This window comes from Ovis canadensis, chromosome 9, assembly GCF_042477335.2.
Source record: "Ovis canadensis isolate MfBH-ARS-UI-01 breed Bighorn chromosome 9, ARS-UI_OviCan_v2, whole genome shotgun sequence".
NCBI lineage: Eukaryota > Metazoa > Chordata > Mammalia > Artiodactyla > Bovidae > Ovis > Ovis canadensis.
In genome coordinates this window covers 13,745,296-13,771,875 of record NC_091253.1, presented here as the reverse complement: position 1 = coordinate 13,771,875, position 26,580 = coordinate 13,745,296, and the positions used below count along the sequence as shown (strand labels likewise).

At 38.1% G+C, this 26,580-nt stretch overlaps 1 protein-coding gene across 4 annotated transcripts in view; it reads left to right on the top strand.

The window, feature by feature from the left end:
- FAM135A (family with sequence similarity 135 member A) overlaps window positions 1-26,580 on the top strand; it is a 140,183-nt gene that overhangs the window by 69,072 nt on the left and 44,531 nt on the right. For all 4 annotated transcript variants that reach the window (XM_069599487.2, XM_069599484.2, XM_069599480.2 and 1 more), the window contains one exon: window positions 15,615-15,770. In XM_069599487.2, the coding sequence (XP_069455588.1) occupies window positions 15,615-15,770 (156 nt within the window). The remainder of the gene's footprint in view (window positions 1-15,614; window positions 15,771-26,580) is intronic.

Below are 26,580 nucleotides of genomic sequence, written 5' to 3'. Positions count from 1 at the left end.
AATTTCCACACTGTTCTCCAAAGTGGCTGTACTAGTTTGCATTCCCAGCAACAGTGTAGGAGGGTTCCCTTTTCTCCACACCCTCTCCAGCATTTATTGCTTGCAGATTTTTGGATTGCAGCCATTCTGACTGGTGTGAAGTGGTACCTCATTGTGGTTTTGATTTGCATTTCTCTAATAATGAGTGAATGTTGAGCATCTTTTCATGTGTTTGTTAGCCATCCGTATGTCTTCTTTGGAGAAATGTCTATTTAGTTCTTTGGCCCATTTTTTGATTGGGTCGTTTATTTTTCTGGAATTGAGTTGCATAAGTTGCTTGTATATTTTTGAGATTAGTTGTTTGTCAGTTGTTTCATTTGCTATTATTTTCTCCCATTCAGAAGGCTGTCTTTTCACCTTGCTTATATTTTCCTTTGTTGTGTAGAAGCTTTTAATTTTAATTAGATCCCATTTGTTTATTTTTGCTTTTATTTCCAGTATTCTGGGAGGTGGATCATAGAGGATCCTGCTGTGATTTACGTCTGAGAGTGTTTTGCCTATATTCTCCTCTAGGAGTTTTATAGTTTCTGGTCTTATGTTTAGATCTTTAATCCATTTTGAGTTTATTTTTGTGTGCAGTGTTAGAAAGTGATCTAGTTTCATGATTTTACAAGTGGTTGACCAGTTTTCCCAGCACCACTTGTTAAAGAGATTGTCTTTACTCCATTGTATATTCTTGCCTCCTTTGTCAAAGATAAGGTGACCATGTGTGTGTGGATTTGTCTCTGGGCTTTCTATTTTGTTCCATTGATCTATATTTCTGTCTTTGTGCCAATACCATACTGTCTTGATGACTGTGGCTTTGTAGTAGAGCATGAAGTCAGGCAAGTTGATTCCTCCAGTTCCATTCTTCTTTCTCAAGATTGCTTTGGCAATTCGAGGTTTTTTGTATTTCCATACAAATCTTGAAATTATTTGTTCTAGTTCTGTGAAAAATATGGCTGGTAGCTTGATAGGGATTGCATTGAATTTGTAAATTGCTTTGGGTAGTATACTCATTTTCACTATATTGATTCTTCTGATCCATGAACATGGTATATTTCTCCATCTATTAGTGTCCTCTTTGATTTCTTTCATCAGTGTTTTATAGTTTTCTATATATAGGTCTTTAGTTTCTTTAGGTAGATATAGTCCTAAGTATTTTATTCTTTTCGTTGCAATGGTGAATGGAATTGTTTCCTTAATTTCTTTTTCTACTTTCTCATTATTCGTGTATAGGAATGCAAGGGATTTCTGTGTGTTGATTTTATATCCTGCAACTTTACTATATTCGTTGATGAGCTCTAGTAATTTTCTGGTGGAGTCTTTAGGGTTTTCTCTGTAGAGGATCATGTCATCTGCAAACAGTGAGAGTTTTACTTCTTCTTTTCCAATTTGGATTCCTTTTATTTCTTTTTCTGCTCTGATTGCTGTGGCCAAAACTTCCAGAACCATGTTGAAGAGTAGTGGTGAAAGTGTGCACCCTTGTCTTGTTCCTGACTTTAGGGGAAATGCTTTCAATTTTTCACCATTGAGGATAATGTTTGCTGTGGGTTTGTCATAGGTAGCTTTTATTATGTTGAGGTATGTTCCTTCTATTCCTGCTTTCTGGAGAGTTTTTATCATAAATGGATGTTGAATTTTGTCAAAGGCCTTTTCTGCATCTATTGAGATAATCATATGGCTTTTATTTTTCAATTTGTTAATGTGTTGAATTACATTGATTGATTTGTGGATATTGAAGAATCCTTGCATCCCTGGGATAAAGCCCACTTGGTCATGGTGTATGATCTTTTTAATGTGTTGTTGGATTCTGATTGCTAGAATTTTGTTGAGGATTTTTGCATCTATGTTCATCAGTGATATTGGCCTGTAGTTTTCTTTTTTTGTAGTATCTTTGTTAGGTTTTCGTATTAGGGTGATGGTGGCCTCATAGAATGAGTTTGGAAGTTTACCTTCCTCTGCAATTTTCTGGAAGAGTTTGAGGAGGATAGGTGTTAGCTCTTCTCAAAATTTTTGGTAGAATTCAGCTGTGAAGCCTTCTGGACCTGGGCTTTTGTTTGCTGGAAGATTTCTGATTACAGTTTCAATTTCCGTGCTTGTGATGGGTCTGTTAAGATTTTCTATTTCTTCCTGGTTCAGTTTTGGAAAATTGTACTTTTCTAAGAATTTGTCCATTTCTTCCACGTTGTCCATTTTGTTGGCATATAACTGCTGATAGTAGTCTCTTATGATCCTTTGTATTTCTGTGTTGTCTGTTGTGATCTCTCCATTTTCATTTCTAATTGTATTGATTTGATTTTTCTCTCTTTGCTTCTTGATGAGTCTGGCTAATGGTTTGTCAATTTTATTTATCCTTTCAAAGAACCAGGTTTTGGCTTTGTTGATTTTTGCTATGGTCTCTTTTGTTTCTTTTGCATTTATTTCTGCCCTGATTTTTAAGATTTCTTTCCTTCTACTAACTCTGGGGTTCTCCAGTTCTTCCTTTTCTAGTTGCTTTAGGTGTAGAGTTAGGTTATTTATGTGACTTTTTTCTTGTTTCTTGAGGTATGCCTGTATTGCTATGAACTTTCCTCTTAGCACTGCTTTTATAGTGTCCCACAGGTTTTGGGTTGTTGTGTTTTCATTTTCATTAGTTTCTATGCATATTTTGATTTCTTTTTTGATTTCTTCTGTGATTTGTTGGTTATTCAGAAGTGTGTTGTTCAACCTCCATATGTTGGAATTTTTCGTAGTTTTTCTCCTGTAATTGAGATCTAATCTTAATGCATTATGGTCAGAAAAGATGCTTGGAATGATTTCAGTTTTTTTGAATTCATCAAGTTTAAATTTATGGCCCAGGAAGTGATCTATCCTGGAGGATGTTCCATGAGCACTTGAGAAAAAGGTGAAATTCATTGTTTTGGGGTGAAATGTCCCATAGATGTCAATTAGGTCTAACTGGTCTAATGTATCATTTAAAGTTTGCGTTTCTTTGTTGATTTTCTGTTTAGGTGATCTGTCCATAGGTGTGAGTGAGGTATTAAAGTCTCCCACTATTATTGTGTTTTTGTTGATCTCCCCTTTCATACTTGTTAGCATTTGTCTTACATATTGCGGTGCTCCTATATTGGGTGCATATATATTTCTAATTGTTATATCTTCTTCTTGGATTGATCCTTTGATCATTATGTAGTGGCCTTCTTTCTCTCTTTTCACAGCCTTTGTTTTAAAGTCTATTATATCGGATATGAGTATTGCCACTCCTGCTTTCTTTTGGTCTCTATTTGCATGGTATATCTTTTTCCAGCCCTTCACTTTCAGTCTGTATGTGTCCCTTGTTTTGAGGTGGGTCTCTTGTAAGCAGCATATAGAGGGGTCTTGTTTTTGTATCCATTCAGCCAGCCTTTGCCTTTTGGTTGGGGCATTCAACCCATTTACGTTTAAGGTAATTATTGATAAGTATGATCCCGTTATCATTTACTTTATTGTTTTGGGTTCGGGTTTATACACCCTTTTTGTGTTTCCTGTCTAGAGAATATCCTTTAGAATTTGTTGGAGAGCTGGTTTGGTGGTGCTGAATTCTCTCAGCTTTTGCTTGTCTGTAAAGCTTTTGATTTCTCCTTCGTATTTGAATGAGATCCTTGCTGGGTACAGTAATCTGGGCTGTAGGTTATTTTCTTTCATCACTTTGAGTATGTCTTGCCATTCCCTCCTGGCCTGAGAGTTCCTATTGAAAGATCAGCTGTTATCCTTATGGGAATCCCCTTGTGTGTTATTTGTTGTTTTTCCCTTGCTGCTTTTAATATTTGTTCTTTGTGTTTGATCTTTGTTAATTTGATTAATATGTGTCTTGGGGTGTTTCACCTTGGGTTTATCCTATTTGAAACTCTCTGGGTTTCTTGGACTTGGGTGATTATTTCCTTCCCCATTTTAGGGAAGTTTTCAACTATTATCTCCTCAAGGATTTTCTCATGGTCTTTCTTTTTGTCTTCTTCTTCTGGGACTCCTATAATTCGAATGTTGGAGCATTTCATATCGTCCTGGAGGTCTCTGAGATTGTCCTCATTTCTTTTAATTCGTTTTTCTTGTTTCCTCTCTGATTCATTTATTTCTACCATTCTATCTTCTATTTCACTAATCCTATCTTCTGCCTCCATTATTCTACTATTTGTTGCCTCCAGAGTGTTTCTGGTCTCATTTATTGCATTATTCATTATATATTGACTCTTTTTTATTTCTTCTAGGTCCTTGTTAAACCTTTCTTGCATCTTCTCATTCCTTGTCTCTAGGCTGTTTATCTGTGATTCCATTTTGATTTCAAGATTTTGGATCATTTTCACTATCAATATTCGGAATTCCTTCTCAGGTAGATTCCCTACTTCTTCCTCTTTTGTTTGGTTTGGTGGGCAACTCTCCTGTTCCTTTACCTGCTGAGTATTCCTCTGTCTCTTCATCTTGATTATATTGCTGCGTTTGGGGTGGCCTTTTTATATTCTGGTAATTTGTGGAGTTCTCTTTATTATGGAGCTTCCTCACTGTGGGTGGGGTTGTATCAGTGGCTTGTCTAGGTTTCCTGGTTAGGGAGGCTTGTGTTGGAATTCTGGTGGGTGGAGCTGGGTTTCTTCTCTCTGGAGTGCAGTGGAGTGACCAGTAATGGGTTATGAGACGTCAAAGGTTTTGGAGTAACGTTGAGCTGCCTGTATATTGAAGCTCAGGGATGTGTTCATGTGTTGCTGGAGAATTTGCGTGGTATGTCTTGTTCTGGAACTTGTTGGTCCTTGGGTGGAGCTTGGTTTCAGTGTAGGTATGGAGGCATTTGATGAGCTCCCGTTGCTTAATGTTCCCTGAATTCAGGAGTTCTCTGATGTTTTCAGGCTTTGGACTTAAGCCTCCTGCTTCTGGTTTTCAGTTTTATTTTTACAGTAGCCTCTAGACTTCTCCATCTGTACAGCACCGATGATAAAACATCTAGGTTAAAGATGAAAAGTTTCTCCACATGGAGGGACACTTAGAGAGGTTCACTGAGTTACAAGGAGAAGAGAAGAGGAAGGGGGTAGTTAGGGGTGACTGGAATGAGATGCAGTGAGATCAAAAGAGGAGAGAGCAAGCTAGCCAGTAGTCACTTCCTTATGTGCGCTCCATAGTCTGGACCGCTCAGAGGTATTTACGGAATTATACAGGGAAGAGGAGAGGGAGGAAGTAGACAGAGGTGGTCAGAAGGATAAGAGAGAGGAATGAGAAGGAGAGAGACAAATCCTGCCAGTAACCAGTTCCTTAGGTGTTCTCCACCGTCTGGAACACACAGAGATTCACAGAGTTGGATAGAGAAGAGATGGGGGAGAAAAGAGACAGAGGCCACCTGGTGGAGAAAAAGGAGAGTCCAGAGGAGGAGAGAGTGGTCAAGCCAGTAATCTCGCTCTCAGGTAAACTTGGGTAATGAAGTTTGGGTTTTTAAATGTACAAAATTGACAACAAAAACCAAAGAGCAAAGATTAAAAATCTAGAGTAGATGTTGGATTTTCAAAAATACAATATTAAGGAAAAGAAGCAGAAGGAAATAGGGAAAAAGGAAAAAAAAGAAAAGAAAAAAAAAACCAATAACCACCCAAAGACTATATATGGTGTTTGCCTTTAAAAAAAAAAAAAAAGAGTCTTTTTTTTTTTGAATAGTAATAATAGGTTATAGAAATAAAAATTAGAGGAGAAATAGAAGACTTAACTATTAAAAAAAATTAGAACAACAAAAAATAAAGGAATGATTTTAAAAATAGTAAAAATATATCTAGCCCTTCTCTGATGTTGTGGGCAGTGTGGGGTCACTTCCAAGGCAGTTCCCTCTGTTTAACTTCTTCTTTATGCTGGCTTTTTAGGCTCACTAGTTCAGTCGCACTGTGGGGAGGGGGGATGCTGCAAACAAATAGTGCTTTCATGTGCACACAGTGTCTCAGCCCCGCTGGACCTGTCCCTTCTTGAGCATACAGTCCCCTCCGGCTCTACGATGCTCAGCCGGGAACCGTCTGAGGCCAGCCCTAGGCTGCATGCACTTCCCCGGTCTAAGCTGCTCAGGTTCGGCGCTCAGGTAGCCCTCAGAAGCACAGATTCGGCTGGGACTGTGTTTTGTGCCCTTCCCGGGTCCGAGTAGCTCAGGAGTTTGGCGAGCACGATCGCTGCGACTTGTCGCCTTTTCTGCCTCTGCTGCTCAGTTTTCTGGGTGGACCGCTGGCGCCCCTTGTGAGGCAGATGGTGACTGTCCAGCACCCCCAGAAGTCTTAGCAAAGAAGCCTGTTTGCAGTTTGTTAAGTAAAGTCTCTCCGGGTCTGCAATTGCCCCTTTCTAGTCCTTACAGCTCTGGATGCCTGTCCCCGGCGGGGGATGGTCTGCAGCCGGCTTTTTCCATTCCTTCCTTTGTTCTGTGCTCGGTCCTGGCGGTGTCTTATGTTCGAGCTTTTCTCGTGGTAGCTATCCCACAGTCTGGTTTGCTAGCCCAAGTTAGGTCGTTCTGGTTGTGTGTGGGGCGTTCCTGCCTGATTCTTACAAAGCACTGCAGCCCACGCCTCCCGTGCGTCCCTGCCCTACCCCCACTTGCTAGTGGCGGATGCAGGCGTCTGTGCTGCTTTTCCGCTGGGGGAGTTACTGTTGGGCTTGTAATCTCTTGGTTTTAATTATTTATTTATTTTCCCCTTCCTGTTATGTTGCCCTCTGTGTTTCCAAGGCTCGCCACAGACTCGGCAGGGAGAGTGTTTCCTGGTGTTTGGAAACCTCTCTTCTTAAAATTCCCTTCCCGGGATGGGCTTCCTTCCTGGGACGGGGCTCCCTCCCCACCTCCTTTGTCTCCTTTTTCATCTTTTATATTTTTTCCTACCTGTTTTTGAAGACAATGGTCTGCTTTTCTGGTTGCCTGATGTCCTCTGCCAGCCTACAGAAGTTGTTTTGTGGAGTTTGCTCAGCGTTGAAATGTTCTTTTGAGGAATTTGTGAGGGAGAAAGTGGTCTTCCCATCCTATTCCTCCACCATCTTAGGACCGCCTAGCACTATCTTTTTAGAGTCCATGCTGCTGCTGCTGCTGCTAGGTCACTTCAGTTGTGTCTGACTCTGTGCGACCCCAGAGATGGCAGCCCACCAGGCTGTCCCATCCCTGGGATTCTCCAGGCAAGAACATTGGAGTGGGTTGCCATTTCCTTCTCCAGTGCATGAAAGTGAAAAGTGAAAGTGAAGTCACTCAGTCGTGTCCGACTCTTAGCAACCCCATGGGACAGGCTCCCCTGTCCATGGGATTTGCCATATATATGTATTAATATACAATATTTGTCTTTCTCTTTCTGACTTACTTCATTCTGTATAATAGGCTCTTGGTTCATCCCCTTCATTAGAACCGACTCAAATGCATTCCTTTTTATAGCTGAGCAATATTCCATTGTGTACATGTACCACAACTTCTTTATCCATTCATCTGTCGATGGACATCCAGGTTTAGTATTGTAAATAGTGCTGCAGTGAACACTGGGATACATGTGTCTTTTTCAGTTATGGTTTCCTCAGGGTATATGTCCAGTAGTAGGATTACTGGGTCATATGGCAGTTGTAGTCCTAGTTTTTAAAGGAATCTCCCATACTCTTCTCCATAGTGGCTGTATCAGTTTGCATTCCCACCAACAGTGTAAGAGAGTTCCCTTTTCTCCACACCCTCTCCAGCATTTATTGTCCGTAGACTTTTTTGATGATGGCCATTCTGACCTGTGTGAGGTGATACTTCATTGTAGATTTGATTTGCATTTCTCTAGTAATATGTGATGTTGAGCATCTTGTCATGTGTTTATTACCCATATGTATGTCTTTAGAGAAATGTCTGGTTAGGTCTTTCGCTCACTTTTTGATTGGGTTTTGTGTGTGTGTGTGTGGTATTGAGCCACTTGAGCCGCTCGTGTATTTTGGAGATTAACCCTTTGTCACATGTTTCATTTGCCGTTATTTTCTGCCATTCTGAGGGTTGTCTTTTTCACCTTGCTATAGTTTCCTTAATTGTGCAAAAGCTAGGTCCCACTTGTATACTTTTATTTTTATTTCCATTACTCTAGGAGGTGGATCTTATAAGGGTCCTGCTGTCAAAGATTTATGTCAAAGAGAGTTCTGCCTGTGTTTTCCTCGAAGAGGTTTATAGTTTCTGGTCTTACATTTAGGTCTTTAATCTATTTTGAGTTCATTTTTGTGTATGGTGTTGAGAAGTGTTCTAATTTCATTCTTTTTCACATAGTTAACCTGTTTTCCCAGGACCCCTTATTGAAGAGACTGTCTTTTCTCCTTTGTATATTTTTACCTTCTTTGTTAAAGATAAATTGCCCATAGATACTTGGATATTCTGGATATTCTGCATATAAATGAAATAGCAGAGACAACTGATCAGAAGTGTGCTTTTTCCTCCTGTTAGTTAACTCAAAAACATTCTGGACAAATTTTTTTAAGCATTGCCCAAATTTACATACTTTTATAAAATGATATTGTTTAGAAATGGAAATTTATTTTAAAATTTCAAGAAATGAATTTCTCTTGGGCTATTTTTCTACCAGTTCATTCTTGCAATTAAATTGAATAGATCTTTGTTTTTCCTTTTCTTCCCCATGGAACTAAATGTTTTGACTATTTGAGGAGCCCTGTGTATTTCACTGCTGTTTAGCTATGTTAGTGGGAGATATCAGAGACATGAATCAAACAAAAATACATATTTGACTTTAGGATATATTTCTTTTTTTTTTTACCATTTAAAATGTTTTGGGATATATTTCTGTATGTAAATATAAATGAGAACTTGACCCTTTTGAAAAAGGTATTTACCTTCTCCTTGTAAAATTATACATAGATGAGACACTTTCATATCCCGTTCTAGAAACTTTCCCCACGGTTTAAGTAAGCTAAGTGTCTTCTTTAAAAAAAATCACTAATTTCACTATAATAGTTGTCCCAAAGGATTTTAGAAATAATGTTTGTGATAAATGTAGAAAAAATCTACTGACTTATTCACTGACCTTAAAGGAAATTTGAGTGAATAAACATATGATACTCCCAGATGAAAAGGTCATTGACAGCTACCCAGTTTTTCACAAGTTAATGATATTAATGCATCTGTATTCAAAATCCTGTTGGAAACTTCAAAATTAAACTTACTTTAAAGATCACTTGAAGAAAGGTAAGAATGACTAAGAAAAACTTTTGAAAAAAATAATAATATAGAGGGACTTGCCCAAGTGGATGCTGAAATACATTTAAAAACTACAGTAATGGAAATAGAGTAGGATTTCTCTAAAAGAACAGAAAGACAAATGAATGGAACTAAATAGCACTGGAACAGTCGTTAAATATGTGTAAGAAATGAGTGATAAAATTTCATGAACATTCAGTTACATAGTAGTATGGTAAAATAACATGTTATAGAAGCAAATTCTAAATGGACTTGAAGAGTTAAATGTCAAAAAAATCTGTAAGACAAATATATGTATACATGTATATATAAGCAATCTATCCTTGGACTATGAGATAAACTTCTTCAGGGTAACAGTAAATAGTATATTAATGATTTAAAACTTCTTTAAAACAAAATAAAATATAAAATTGAAAGGAAGCAATAGACTGGAACAAAATATTTGCAGTACCTGAAAGTGGCAAATGATACTGAAAATATATAAAGAACTTTTATGTATCACCCCTGGGAAAAAGGGGTACACACAGAGGCAATGTACAAAATGCAGTTCTTAGAACAAATTTGCTGCCTAGGTGACACTCATTCTTACTGAAGACCAAGGAGATGTAGATTTAAGCAATAAAGTGGGCTTTTTTAACCATGAAATTTGCAGAAATGAAAGTGATTGCTAATCTCCATTGTTGGTAAGGTGGTGAGGAAACTAGTGTCTGCATAGGCTGTTGGTGAGGGTAGAAATGGTACATTTTTTAGGTCAGTTCATCATCTGTTCCAAAAACACTCACATGCTCTGCCACAAAATAGTTTTTATTTAGAAATGTATACCACAAAAAGTGCCAGTTCATTTCAACAAACAAATATAAAGCATTATCAACTACCATGTAACCATTTAAAAGAATCAGGTGAATCTCTGTACACTGACATGGATTTTTTAACTCAAGAAATATATATTCCTTTATGATGCAGGGTACTGTTTCCATGCTGAAAACCTCTTTAGGATATATTAATTGAAAAAATAAATTGGAGAAAAATATGAATACGATTTTCATATGTTAGAAAAGCTATGTAAATATTTGATCATGTTTATGTGATTAGATTGCATATAAAATATTTGAAAGGATACATACACATATACACATTTCAACTATAAGTAATAATACAGAAAGGAATACCATGAAGAATGAGGCCTTAAAGGAAAATATTTGTTCTTTACTCTATTTCCATCTATATTAAGTTTTAAAAAATACATATGTACTCAGATATTACTAATGAATTTTATGTACTCTTACTTAATTTCAGTATTTAAGTGTAATATAAACTAGGGTAGATAGAGTAGACAGATGATGGAATAATATTTAAACAGGTCTTATAAATCAGCAAAAAAAATCCTGTAATATCTCATTTTTAGTATTAATATAGCTTAGACACCCAGTTATCCAGTTATAAAATGCTAATAAGTATGTGAAAAATTTTAATTATAAAACAAAAATTTAAATATTCTGACATGATTTTTAACCTATCAGATTGGCTGTGATTTTTTTTTTAATTGAAGGATAATTGCTTTAAGAATTTTGTTGTTTTCTGTCAAACCTCAACATAGATTAGCCATAGGTATACATATATCTCTCCCTTTTGAACCTCCCCCCCCCATCTCCCTCCCCATTCTACCCCGCTAGATTGATATAGAGCCCCTGTTTGAGTTTCCTGAGTCATATGGCAAATTCCCATTGGCCATCTGTTTTACATATGGTAATGTAAGTTTCCATGTTACTCTTTCCATACTTCTCACCCTCTCCTCCCCTCTCCTGGTGTCTATTCTAATTGTCTGTTTCTCCACTGGTACCCTGTAAATGAATTTTTCAGTACCATTTTTCTAGATTCTCTATATATGCATTAGAATATGATATTTATCTTTCTCTTTCTGACTTACTTCACTCTGTATAATAGGTTTTAGGTTCATCCATCTCATTAGAACTGACTCAAATGTGTTCCTTTTCATGGCTGAGTAATATTCCATTGTGTATATGGACAACAACTTCTTTATCCATTCGTCTGTTGATGGACATCTAGGTTGCTTCCATGTTCTAACTATTGTAAATAGTGCTACAATAAACAGTGGGATACATGTGTCTCTTTCAGTTTTGGTTTCCTCAGGATATATGCCTAGGAGTGTGATTGCTGGGTCATGTGGTTTTATTCCTAGTTTTTTATGGAATCTCCATACCTTCTCCCATAGTAGCTGTATCAGTTTACATCCCCACCAACAGTACAAGAGTGTTCCCTTTTCTCCATACCCTCTCCAGCATCTATTGTTTGTAGACTTTTTGATGATAGCCACTGAATTGTCCACTGGGGTTTGCTCCTGAGGCTGCTCTGGAGGACTTGGGTCTGCCCCAGTGAGGGCCAGGTGCAGAAATCGTGCAGCTGCTTGGGTCACAGGGGCCCTGGCAGCACCAGGTACTCAGGAGTTGGCAGCTAGGGCAGCAGGAAATATAGTGCTCTAGAAGGGTATGGCAACCTGTATTTGGCTGATACGCTCCAGTATTCATGCCTGGAGAGAACCCCCTGAGAGAGAAGCCTGGCAGGCTACAGTCCACAGGGTCACAAATAGTTGGACACAACCAAAGCAACCCTGTGTGTGTAGATGCAAGACTTCTTTTATCTGTGGCAGCTATGCCCCAATGAAGGTTGAGCATGAAGGTGGCACACCTGCTTGGTTTGCGGGGACCCTGGTGGTGCAAAGTGTCCAGGAACACGGACTGCCTCCACTGCAGGAGTTATGGCCTGATCAGAGTCTTTTATCGAGCCTCCTGTAGCTGGCAATCAGAGGGCCTCTTTGGCCAGTCTTTCTCTGTAGCTCTGCCCATTCAGTCACATAGAGGGGCCCCCCTTGCTGTGGTCCTACTCTATAGGTTGGTGCATCAGGCACTTAAAGGAGCACCCTGGGTGGGGTCCTGCTCGGTAGTTCAGTGCATCAGGCGTTTGATGGGCCCACCTCTCTACTGTTCAGCTGCTGTTGCTGGCATGTGGGGAGAGAGAGGCTATGGTGATGGCTCCACCCCCTATGCTGACTCAGCATTACCTCCTTGCTTCCATGGCTGCCTGGCTTTCCTCCACAGGCATTTCCCACCACGATCTCCACCCTCACAACCCCTCAATCCGTCTCTCTGCAGTCCACAGCAGCCCTCTCCCTGGATTGCTCTGCAATCCCTAAATCCCAGCTCCCAGCCACTTCACCTTCCAGGGGACCAGTGTCCCTGTCCAGGGTATGTATGGCTATGGCAAGGACTGTCTGATTCTCATTCCATTTAGGATGCCACTGATCAGCTGTTTCACTCTCAGCCTTAAATGTTTCTCTTCTGACTCAGACAATGGCCCCGATGTGGGGTTGGACCCCTGCTTCAGTTCCCTCACCTGCTGAGGGCAGGTCTAGTCATACTAACACTCCTGTTTTTCCTGGTAGTCCCTTTGTACTACCAAGTTTTGCATGGTTCTATATATTCTTTTCCACTGGTCAGGTACTCCTGTCCTCTGTCAGCTGGTGTTCTGCATGACTGTGATTTTTTTTTTAATAACAATATAATCTTTGTTGAGTTATGGTGAGATACAGATTCCCATACCTTGCAGATCTTTTTCAGAGATGAATTTGGCAGTGTGTATCCAACGCCATAAAAAATATTCCTTCTCAATTTATACCAAATAAACAATCAGAAATTCATGTGTAACATAATTGGTGATATTGTAAAACATTAACCTAAGTAAATACCCAACAATAAGACAGTGGTTAAACAAATCATGGGACACTCATAAAAACATTGTGCAACCTTAAAAGTGATGCTTTCAACAAATATTTGATGTTGTAGGAAAATACTCATACTGTGTTATTCAGTGAAAATGGCATAAAAATATGATTTTGGTTTTTTCCTCTCTGTAACTGAAAATAATTGAAGACTGTATACTAAAATGAACTTTATTTTTTTCAATCAAAAAAGGTCAATGAATGCTATGAAAAGGTATACATCTATATAAAACAAAATAATGAATTTATTTTAAAAATAGTATAGAAGTATAAATGTCTTATTATTCCTACATTTATATATATAAAAATCTTGTCAAACTTAATTCCAGTTTTCTTTTTAATATAAAAAAGGATTATTATTTATATTTTGACACTTATCATGAAGAGTTATATAAACCAAAGGAGTAATTTGTTTATAGGATGCTTTTCCCAATAATGAAAATACCAAAAATCCTTTCTCAGAAACTTGATGCCATACTCCCTGAGAAATACAGTTAATAAATACAGGGTATCTAGACAGCCTTGCTTTCTGGGGGGAATTATTTTTACTTGTGTGTAGATTATACCAGCTGTAGTATTGCTTGCCTTACACAGTACTCTTTAATTACTGTCAAATACTTATTCTAGTCTTCTTTTCCTAACTTCATTAAACTCATTCTTGAAACCATACTACAGGTTTCAGCTTATTTATACTCCATTTTAATCTTCTATGTGTTAAGAGACATAAAAAACTTGGTAGCTTTATTTCTAATAATATTTATACATCATCTCTGAGGCAAAACCCTTCTGTAGAATTTCTCTCTGTGTTGAGTCAATATTTATCATCTGTTGACTCGTTAGCTTCCATTCTGTAATTCTGGAATTTGTCGGTATTTTCTGAATTTCTCCTTGTATTCTGGGGACTTTTTCCTTATCTGAAGCCTGTAATTCCTTATTCATTCATTCATTCATTCATTCGTTTGGTACATATCTATTGAGTGACTACTGTGTACTGGTTACCAGTCACACAAGTGAATAAGACGTGATCCCTCCCCTTCTTACTTATTTTGCTGAGTTTTTGTTTTATGTGTTCTCTGAGTTAAGAAGATAAATTGAAGTGTGGTTCGGGTCAGGGAAGAAAAGCCTGCTGAATTTCAGACTTTGGAAAGGGGTCTGTATAAACAAAAGTGAAAGTGAAAGTGAAGTCGCTCAGTCGTGTCCAACTCTGCAACGCCATGGCCTATAGTCCACCAGGCTCCTCCGTCGATGGGATTCTCCAGGCAAAAATACTGGAGTGGGTTGCCATTTCCTTCTCCAGGGAATCTTCCCGACCCAGGGATCAAACCCAGGTCTCCTGCATTGCAGGTGGACGCTTTAACCTCTGAGCCACCAGGGAAGCCTGAGAGTATCATATATGATGAGCAACATTTAGGGGTTTCATTTGTTTTTTAGAAGGGGACTGGTGCATATATGAGTATAATTGGGGACATGGTGAATTGTCCAAGCCCAGTTGTCCAATAGTTGTTGGGTCTAGACATCAGGGATACTTGATCCAGAGACACAGATATAGTGGTGGTTGGTGTGCAGGTGGAGATGAGCTGTGGCTGTTAACTTCAGTCTGAATACATGACTTCCCCATATTTACGGTAGGAAAGTGAAATCAGCACCCATGTATATATTTAAAGTAGATTTCCTGATGTTAACTAATAATTAAAGACAGATTTTTGCATCAAGATTCTGTCTGCGTAGAAACTGACTGCTGCCTTAGTGGACAAAACGTCCTTATGAGAAACATCATTCTGCTTTATAGTCTTTGTTATTCTTTGTTCAGAAGTTCTTACTTTTTCAATTGAAGAAAACTAAAAGCCTTCAAGAAAATTCTACATTTCATTCAGTACTCTTAATTTCTGTCATCAATTAAGATGAATATTTAAATAAACAGAACAACTTAATATCACTATTTAAACATTCATAATATATATACATATAATATATATTTGTTTACCCACTTTTCTCTCCTCATTAGACTGTGATCTTTTCATATTAATCTTGGTGTCTGTACAGTGTAGCCCCCTAGCATGTAAAATGTGCTCAATAAATACTGGATGCATGAATTGTTAGAAAAGAAGAAAGAAGTATTTGACAACTCTGGGAAAGGGTTTCTGTGAGCAAAATAAAATCTAGGAGCAGAGATGTGAAGGAAGAGCAGTTTTAGCGAGAATCTCAATCCTTTCTGAGGAGCACGTGACCTTTGAATTACTTAACTGATTGAAAATAAATCATATTTTAAGATTTCACAGTCTTTCAAAAATTTTATAACTTTGATCAGGATTTGTTGTGCTTAAAATTCCTAGTTTTAGTGTTTGAATTTGATCATGTTCTATAGAATCCTGATTTGTAACTTTAGAATATATCTGATATTTCAGATATTGAAATATTGGTTAAGTTGTCTAAAATGTAACTACCAAGTTACTATCAAGATGAAAAAAGCCATTGGTCAGTTAGTCTCTCTCTACACACACATGCAAGCGGGCACAGATGTACATATTTTAAAACGAAAAAATTTGCCTTTGTATTAATACTCTCGGTAATATATGTGTTATGGTAATTCTCAGAGAGCAGTTTTTTTTTTTCTTGTCATTTCAGAAAATAGAAAATCCTGATGAACTGGCAGAACTTATAAATATGAATCTTGCACAACTTTGCTCACTTTTAATGGCTTTATGGGGACAATTTCTGGAAGTTATAACACTACATGAGGAACTAAGACTATTACTAGCACAAGAGCACCATACTCTGAGGGTAAGTTATAAAAATAAGTGATTTAGAACATTTTAATGAGTATTGTCATTTATATTTAGAAATTTCTTATGAATAAAAATGCTGATTTTTATCTAATATGTTCCTAAATGAGAAAAGAGACATCTATCATTGTGTTATTGTTTGATTCCTAAAGTTAAGAATAGAAGAATACAGTTGAATATATGACCTATCTCAGTTATAACCCTTGATACTAACAGATACCACCTATATGAAATAAAATATACAATAAAGGATAGCTCTTGGAATCCAGGAACAGGAATTATTACCAGATCTCTTAAGAAAAAGAAACCAGAACTAAAAAGCCATCTCAGAATAGACAGAATATCTCTCTCCAAACCTCATACTCCCTCCTTTCCTCTCTCCTTCCTTCACCTCATTTAGAGATATATATTATGAACTTTGCAGGCTTGAGGGAGTAATCTAGACATGGGGGTTGTTATAGGTCTGGTATGGACACTATGCAGAAAATTTTGTACAATTTTTCATTGTGTCAAGAGGCTTCAAGGTGTTAAATCTCTGTCTTTTTAGCCTTATCTCCTTAGGTACTCTGTATGCACACTAATTTTCCTGAATTAGTTCCACAAAACATCATGTGTATTTTCTTTTCTTTTCTGGTTTTTCTTTTCTTAACTATAAAGCACAAGTGAAAGTGTTAGTCGCTCAGTTGTGTCCAACTCTTTGTGACCCCATGGTCCCTCCATGGAATTCCCTAGGCAGGAACACTGGAGTGAGTTGCCGTTCCTTTCTCCAAGGGATCTTCCCAAACCAGGGATCAAACCGGGGTCTCCTGCTGGCAGGTGGGTTCTTTACCATCTGAGCTACTACATAAAGCACAATATATAATCAAAATCAGCAAAGTTCATAAAACATGCGCATTTTAACAAGTGGTTAAAAGTACATACCCTTTTAATGATCACCCAGATCAAGAAATAGAATATTGTCAATACCACAGATGTGTTCTATGTATTTGTTCCAATTTCTACCCCTTTATGACATTTACAAGGAATCGCCATCCTTCTCAGTAAGTTCCTTCTTTCTCTTTTAGTTGTTCAGCCTATATTACTGAATTCTACATAAATGAATTCATACAGTGTGTATTCTTTTGTATATTGCTTCTTTCAGTTGAGATTTTGTTTTGGAGATTAATCTATTTGTTTGTTGTTAGTAGCTGTAGCTTGCTCATTTTCATTGCTATAATATGTTTCCATTTGAATATACCTACAATTTGTTTGTCCATTTTACTGTTGATAAGTGTTTGGATTATTTCAGATTTGTAGATACTGTAAACCAAGCTGCTGTGAATATTCTTATACATATTTCCTGTCATAACAGTTTCTGTGATGTATTTACCTATGAAAGACATTGCTGTGTCATAAGGTACAAATAATGTCAATTCTATTATATAATGCTACCCTGGTTTCCAAAGTGGTGCTTATTTCCACTCCCACAAGCACCATAATGAAAGTTCTTACTCCACCTCCTCCCCAGTTCTTGATATTGGCAGACTTTTAAACTTTCATAAGATGGATGTAAAATGGTATATCATTTTGGTTTTATTTCTATTTTTTGATGACTTGAGTACCATTCTCTATGACTGTTGGCTGTGTAGATTTCCTGTTTGTGAAGTACGTGTCCAAACTGGCTGCCCATTTTTCTGTCAGATTAGTTTTCTTTTTCTTCTTGATTTATAATAGTTTTCTGTGTATTCTAAGTACTGATCTTTGTTGAATGTTTTATAAATCTTTTCTCATTTCATGATCTTTTCCACTATCTTCATGGTGTCTTTTGATGAAGTAGAGGCCTTAATTTGTCGGTGGAACACAGGAGAAAAGCCAGACAGAGATACACCTGTATTTGGACATAATATGTACAGATCAGCAAGGAAGATATGACATTATCAATAAATGATATTGGGACAATTGGGTATTATATAACTGTATTATATAAAATTCAGTTCCAGATGGACTAAAAACAGACATGAAAGGCAAAATCATAAAGTTTCTAAAATATAGTAGAGAACTATCAGAAGTATTGCAGAAGTAGTACAACTTACTCCCTTATATTCTTAGTCAAAATCACAAGTTACCATTTTGGCACATTTGCTTCATCATTCCTTCTTTTTGTCAATAGATACACATTCCCAGTCGCTCAACTGGTAAAGAATTCTTCTGCAATTCTGGAGACCCTAGTTAGATTCCTGGGTCAGGAAATTCCCTTTGAGAAGGAATAGGCTACCCACTCCAGTATTCTGGAGCTTCCTTGGTGGCCCAGGTGGTAAAGAATCCACCTCAATGTAGAAGACCTGGGTTCAATCCCTAGGCTGGGAAGATCCCTCTGGAGGAGGGCATGGCAACCCATTCCAGTATTCTTCCATAGAGAATCTCCATGGACAAAGGAGCTGGTGGGGTACAGCTATGGGGTCCCAAAGAGTCAGACACGACTGAGCAACTAAGCACAGCACAGTTCAGTTCAGTCACTCAGTCGTGTCCAACTCTTTGTGACCCCATGAATCGCAGCATGCCAGGCCTCCCTATCCATCACCAACTCCCGGAGTTCACTTAGACTCAGGTCCATTGAGTCCGTGATGCCATCCAGCCATCTCATCCTCTGTCGTCCCCTTCTCCTCCTGCCCCCAATCCCTCCCAGCATCAAAGTCTTTTCCAATGAGTCAACTCTTCTCATGAGGTGGCCAAAGTACTGGAGCTTCAGCTTCAGCATCATTCTTTCCAAAGAAATCCCAGGGCTATCTGCTTCAGAATGGACTGGTTGGATCTCCTTGCAGTCCAAGGGACTCTCAAGAGTTTTCTCCAACCCACAGTTCAAAAGCATCAATTCTTCGGCGCTCTGCCTTCTTCACAGTCCAACTCTCACATCCATGCATGACCACAGGAAAAACCATAGCCTTGACTAGACAGACGCAGCACCCATATAAATATACACACACACACTTTTTTTTTTTTTTTCCTGGGCCATTTGGTAGTTATAGACATTATACTCGTTTTTCCTTAAATGCTTCAGGGCATATTGACTAAAAACAAAGATATCCTCTTACTTAACCACAGTACAGTGATCAACTTTAAGACATTTAATACTGAAGCTAAAGGCAAAGGAGAAAAAGAAAAATAAACCCATTTGAATGCAGAATTTCAAATAATAGCAGGGAGAGATAGGAATGCCTTCCTCAGTGCAAAGAAATAGAGGAAAACAATAGAAAAGGAAGGACTAGAGATCTCTTCAAGGAAATCAGAGATACCAAGGGAAAATTTCATGCAAAGATGGGCTCAATAAAGGGCAGAAACCTAAAGGCAGGGACCTAACAGAAGCAGAAGAGATTAAGAAGAGGTGGCAAGAATACACAGAAGAACTATACAAAAAAGATCTTAAATGACCCAAATAACCATGACAGTGTGGTCACTCACCTAGAGCCAGACATCCTTGAACGCAAAGTCAAGTGGGCCTTAGGAAGCATCACTATGAACAAAGCTAGTGGAGGTAATGGAATTCCAGTTGAGCTATTTCAAATCCTACAAGATGATGCTGTTAAAGTGCTACACTCAATATGCTAGCAAATTTGGAAGACTCAGCAGTGGCCACGGGACTGGAAAAGGTCAGTTTTCATTCCAATCCCAAAGAAAAGCAATGCCAAATAATGTTCAAACTACCGCACAATTACACTCATCTCACACTCTAGCAAAGTAATGCTCAAAATTCTCCCAGCCAAGCTTTAACAGTAAGTGAACTGTGAACTTCCAGATGTTCAAGCTGGTTTTAGAAAAGGCAGAGGAACCAGAGATCAAATTGCTAACATCCGCTGGATCATTGAAAAAGCAACGGAGTTCCAGAAAAACATCTACTTCTGCTTTATTGATTACACCAAAGCCTTTAACGTGTGTGGATCACAACAAACTGTAGAAAATTCTTAAACAGATGGGAATACCAGACCACCTTACCTGCCTCCTGAGATACCCGTATGCAGGTCAAGAAGTAACAGTTAGAACCAGACATGGAACAGCAGACTGGTTCCAAATTAGGAAAGGAGTATGTCAAGGCTGTATACTGTTACCCTGCTTATTTAACTTATATGCACAGTACATCATGTAAAATGCTGGACTGGATGAAGCACAAGCTGGTATCAAGACTGCCAAGAGAAATATGAATAATCTCATATACACAGATGACACCACCATTATGGTAGAAACTGAAGAACTAAAGAGCCTCTTGATGAAAGTTAAAGAGGAGAGTGAAAAAGCTGGCTTAAAACTCAACATTCAAAAAGCGAAGATCATGGTATCCAGTCCCATCACTTCATGACAAATAGATGGGGAAACATTGGAAACAGTGAGAGACTTTATTTGGGGCGGGGGAGAGGACTCCAAAATCACTGCAGATTCTGACTGCGGCCATGAAATTAAAAGACACTTGCTCGTTAGAAGAAAAGCTAGACCAACCTGTTAAAGACAGCATATTAAAAAGCAGAGACATTACTTTGCCAACAAAGGTCCATCAAGTCAAAGCTATGGTTTTCCCAGTAGTCATGTATGGATGTGAGAGTTGGACTATAAAAAGAAGCTGAGCACTGAAGAATTGATACTTTTGAACTGTGTTGAAGAAGACTCTTGAGAGTCCCTGGACTGCAAGGGGATGCAACCAGTCAATCCTAAAGGAAATCAGTCCTGAATATTCATTGGAAGGACTAATGCTGAAGCTGAAACTCCAGTACTTTGACCACCTGGTGTGAAGAACTGACTCACTGGAAAAGACCCTGATACTGGGAAAGACTGAAGATAGGAAGAGAAGGGGACAACAGAAGATAAGATGAGATGATTAGATGGCATCACCAACTCGATAAACATGAGTTTGAGCAATCTCTGGGAGTTGGTGATGGACAGGGAGGCCTGGTGTGCTGCAGTCCATAGGGTCGCAAAGAGTCAGGCACAACTGAGTAACTGAACTGTACTGAAATACTGATACCTACTACATGATTCATTTTTAAATCTGGTCAGTTGTCTTAATAACAACCCTGTGTGACAACCTTTACCAGGATCAATCTCAGGGTCACACATTGCAATCAGTTATCACATCCCCTTAAACTCTTCAGACTCACTTAATCTTCACTCTTCCTTTTATTTTCTTCGCCTTTCACAACTTTAGCCAGTAATTTTTAGACCAATCTTCAATCTGGTCTTCAATTTCATTATGATTAGATTTAGATGTTATAGTATTAGTGGGAATGCTACATTTTATTTATTTTTCAATCAATTTTGGTAAATTATATTTCTCAAGGAGTTTTCTTTTATCTCAATATATTGATTTATTGGTCTTAGATGAATTCAGAATAGTTCTGAAAATTCTTTAAAAAAATTCAGAATAATTATAATGAAGATGATCCAGGATCTCAGAAAAAGAATGGTGGGCAAAGATTGAGAAGATGAAATAAATGTTTACCAAAAGCCTAGAAAAACAAAAGAACAAACAAACAGAAATGAACAATACAGTAGAAGGAATTAATAGCAGAATAACTGAGGCAAAAGAACGGATTAGTGACCTGGAAGATAGAATGGTGGAAATCACTGCTGCAAAACAGAATGTAGAAAAAAGAATGAAAAGAAATGAAGACAGCCTAAGAGACCTCTGGGATCATACATATTGCCTTAATAATTGCCTTAAATGTAAATGGATTAAAGACACCACCAAAAGACATAGACTGGCTAGGTAGATACAGAAATAAGACCCATAGATGTGTTGTCTACACGAGACCCACCACAGACTTACAGACTGAATGTAAGGGGATGGGAGAAGGTATTCCACACACAGCGAATTCATAAGAAAGCTGGAGTAACAATACTTACATCAGACAAAATAGACTTTAAAGCAAAGAATGTTCTAAGAGACAAATAAGGACACATCATAATGATCAAGTGTTCAATCCAAGAAAAAGATATAACAATTATAAATATATATGCACCCAACATAGGAGTACCTCAATATGTAAGGCAAATACTAACGAATATAAACAGAGAAATCAGCAGTAAGAGAATAATAGTGGGGAACTTTAAAACCCCACTTTCTCTAGACAGAAAATTAATAAGGAGCACGGACCTTAAATGACAGTTTAAATCAGTTGGACTTAATTGATATTTATAGAGTGTTTCACCCAAAAGTGGCAGACTTTACATTCTTCTCAAGTGCACATGGAACACTCTCCAGGATTGACCACATGCTGGGCCACAAGACAAGTCTTGGTAAATTTACAAAATCGAAATTATATCATTTTTTCTGTCACAAAGCTCTGCGATTAGAAATAAATCACAAGAAAATACTCTTAAAAACATAAATACGTAGCAGCTAAACGATATGCCACTCAGAAACTATTGGATCACTGAAAAACTCAGAGGAAATTAAAAAAAAAACTTAGAGACAAATGAAAATGAAAGCACAATGGTCGAAAACTTATGGGATGCAACAAAAGCTGTTCTAAGTGGAAAGTTTATGGCAATATGCAGTTGCCTCAAGAAACAAGAAAAACCTCAAACAACCTAACCTTATACTTAAAACAATTAGAGAAAGAAGAAAAAGCAAACCTATGGTTAACAGAAGAAAGGAAATCATAAAAATTAGAGCAGAAATGAATGAAATAGAGACAAAGAAAAATCTCAAAGATCAATGAAACTAAAAGTTTGTTCTTTGAAAAGATAAGCAAAATTGATAAACCTTTAGCCAGAAACCAAGAAAAAAAAAAGGGAGGGAGGATTCAAATCAATTAAATTAGAAATGAAAAAGGAGAAGTTACAACTGACTCCATGGAAATATCAAGGATCATAAGAGACTACTATGAACAATTGTATGCCAATGAAATGGACAATCTAGAGGACATGCACAAGTTCTTAGAAAGGTACAGTCTCCTTAGACTGAACCAAGATGAAATAGAAAACATGAACAGACCAATCTCAAGCACTGAAATTGAAACTGTTTTAAAAAACCTCCCAACAAACAAAAGTCCAGGCCCTGACAGCTTCACAGGTAAATTTTATCAAATGTTTAGAGAAGAGTTAACACCTCTCCTTCTGAAACTGTTCTAAAAAATCACAGAGGAAGGAAAACTCCCCAGCTCATTTTATGAGGCCACCATCACTCTGAAACCAAAACCAAAGATACCACACACACACACACACATTATAATTCAGTATCACTGATGAACATAGATGCAAAAATCCTCAACAAAATACTAGCAATCTGTATCCCACAGTACATTGAAAAGATCTTACACTGTGATCAAGTGGGATTCATCCCAGTGATACAAGCATTTTTGAACATCCACAAATCAATCAAGGTAATATACCACATCAACAAATTGAAGAATAAAAACTATATGATCCTTTCAGTAGATGCTAGAAAAGCTTTTGATGAAATTCAGCACCCATTTATGATTTTAAAAAAAACACTCCAGAAAGTGGGCATAGAGGGTACATAAATCAACAGAATAAAGACCATATTCTACAAACCTACAGCTAGCATCATACTCAATAGTGAAAAACTGACAGCATCCCCTCTAAGATCAGAAATAAGACCAGAATGTCCACTCTCGCCTCTTTTATTCAACATAGTTTTGGAAGTCCTAGCTATAGTAATCAGAGAAGAAAAAGTAAGGGGAATCTAAATTGGAAAAGAAGAAGTTAAACTATCAGTATTTGTAGATGACATGATACTATACATAGATCCTAAAGATGCTACCAGAAAACTACTAAAACTCATCAATGAATTTGGTAAATTTGCAGGTTAGAAAATTAATACACAGAAATCTGTTGCATTTCCCTACACTAACAATGAAAAATCAGAAATTCAGGAAGCAATTCCATTTACCATTGCATCAAAAAGAATAAAATACCTGGGGATAAATCTACCTAAGGATACAAAAAGCCTGTACTCTGAAAACTGTGAGATACTGATGGAAGAAATCAAAGAAGACATAAACAGATGGGAAGATACACCATATTTTTGGATTGCAAGAATCAATATTGTCAAAATGACTATAGTACCCAAGGCAATCTACAGATTCAACACAATCCCTATCAAGTTACCAATAGCATTTTTCACAGAACTAGAACAAAAAAAAAAATCAAAATTTGTATGGAGGCACAAAGATCCCAAATAGCCAAAGCAAGCTTAAAAAACGGACCTGGAGAAATCAGGCTCCCTGGCTATACTACAAAGTCGCAGTCATCAAAACAGTATGGTACTGGCACAAAACTAGAAATATAGATCAATGGAACAGGATAGAAAATGCAGAAATAACCCCATTCACCTGTGGTCAGTTAATTGATGATGAAGTATGTTGGAAAGACAGTCTCTTCAACAAATGGTGCTGGGAAAATTGGACAATACATATTTTAAAAAATGAAGTTAGATCATTTTGTATATGTATAGAACATATACAAAGATAATCTCAAAATGGACTAAAGACCTAAATGTGAGATCAGACACTGTAAAACTCCTAGAGGAAAGCATAGGCAGAACACTCTCTGGCATAAATCACAGCAGTATCTTTTTCAGTCCATTTCCCAGAATAATGGGAATAAAAACAAATGGGACCTACTTAAACTCAAAAACTTTTGCACAGCAAAGGAAACAATAAACAAAATGAAAAGACAACCCATAAATTGGGAGAAAATATTTGCAAATGATGTGACTGAGATAATCACGATGGTGTGATCACTCATCTAGAGCCAGACATCCTGAAATATGGAGTCAAGTGGGACTTAGGAAGCATCACTACGAACAAAGCTAGTGGAGGTGATGGAATTCCAGTGGAGCTATTTCAAATCCTGAAAGATGACCCTTTGAAAGTGTTGCACTCAATATGCCAGCAAGTATGGCCACAGAATTGGAAAAGGTCAGTTTTCATTCCAATCCCAAAGAAAGGCAATGCCAAGGAATGCTCAAACTACCACACAATTGCACTCATCTCACACGCTAGTAAAGTAATGCTCAAAATTCTCCAAGCCAGGCTGCAGCAATACATGAACTGTGAACTTCCAGATGTTCAAGCTGGTTTTAGAAAAGGCAGAGGAACCAGAGATCAAATCGCCAACATCCGCTGGATCATTGAAAAAGCAAGAGAGTTCCAGAAAAACGTCTATTTCTGCTTTATTGACTATGCCAAAGCCTTTGACTGTGTGGATCACAATAAACTGGAAAATTCTGAAAGAGATGAGTATACCAGACCACTTGACCTGCCTCTTGAGAAACCTGTATGCAGGTCAGGAAACAGTAGTTAGAACTGGACATGGAACAACAGACTGGTTCCAAATAGGAAAAGGAGTACATCAAGACTGTATATTGTTACCCTGCTTATTTAACTTATATGCAGAGTACATCATGAGAAATGCTGGGCTGGAGGAAGCACAAGCTGGAATCAAGATTGCCAGGAGAAATATCAATAACCTCAGATATGCAGATGACACCACCCTTACGGCAGAAAGTGAAGAACTAAAGAGCCTCTTGATGAAAATGAAAGAGGAGAGTGAAAAAGTTGACTTAAAGCTCAACATTCAGAAAACAAAGATCATGGCATCCAGTCCCATCACTTCATGGGAAATAGATGGGGAACAGTAGAAACAGTGGCTGACTTTATTTTTCTGGGCTCCAAAATCGCTGCAGATGGTGATTGCAGCCATGAAATTAAAAGACTCTTGCTCCTCGGAAGGAAAGTTATGACCAACCTAGACAGCATATTCAAAAGCAGAGACATTACTTTGCCAACCAAGGTCCATCTAGTCAAGGCTATGGTTTTTCCTGTGGTCATATATGGATGTGAGAGTTGGACTATAAAGAAAGCTGAGCGCCGAAGAATTGATGCTTTTGAACTGTGGTGGTGGAGAAGACTCTTGAGGGTCCCTTGGACTGCAAGGAGATCCAACCAGTCCATTCTAAAGGAGATCAGTCCTGGGTGTTCATTGGAAGGACTGATGCTGAAGCTGAAACTCCAATACTTTGGCCACCTCATGCAAAGAGCTGATTCATTGGAAAAGACTGATGCTGGGAGGGATTGGGGGCAGGAGGAGAAGGGGACGACTGAGGATGAGATGGCTGGATGGCATCACTGACTCAACGGATGTGAGTTTGGGTGTACTCCAGGGGTTGGTAATGGACAGGGTGGCCTGGTGTGCTGCGGTTCATAGGGTCACAAAGAGTCGGACACGACTGAGCGACTGAACTGAACTGAACTGATAAGGGATTAATCTCCAGATTTACAAACAGTTTGTGATGCTTAACAGCATCAAAACCAACAGAACACTCAAGAAATGGACAGAAGACCTGAATAGATATTTCTCCAAAGAGGACATATAGATGGCCAGCAGACTCATGAAGAGATGTTCAATGCTGCTGGTTATCAAGGAAATGCCAATCAAAGCTGCAGTGAGATACCACCTCACACTGGTCAGAATGGCTATCATCAAAAAACTGACAAAAAATAAATGCTGGGGAGGGCATGGAGAGTAGGGAACCCTCTTACACTGTTGGTGGGAATGTAAATTGGTATAGCCACTATGGAGAACAGTATGAAGTTTCCTTAAAAAACTAAATATAGAGCTACTATTGGAAAAGACTCTGATGCTGGGAGAGATTGGGGACAGGAGGAAAAGGGGACGACAGAGGATGAGATGGCTGGATGGCATCACTGACTCAATGGACGTGAGTTTGAGTGAACTCAGGGAGATGGTGATGGACAGGGAGGACTGGCGTGCTGTGATTCTTGGGGTTGCAAAGAGTCGGACACGACTGAGCAACT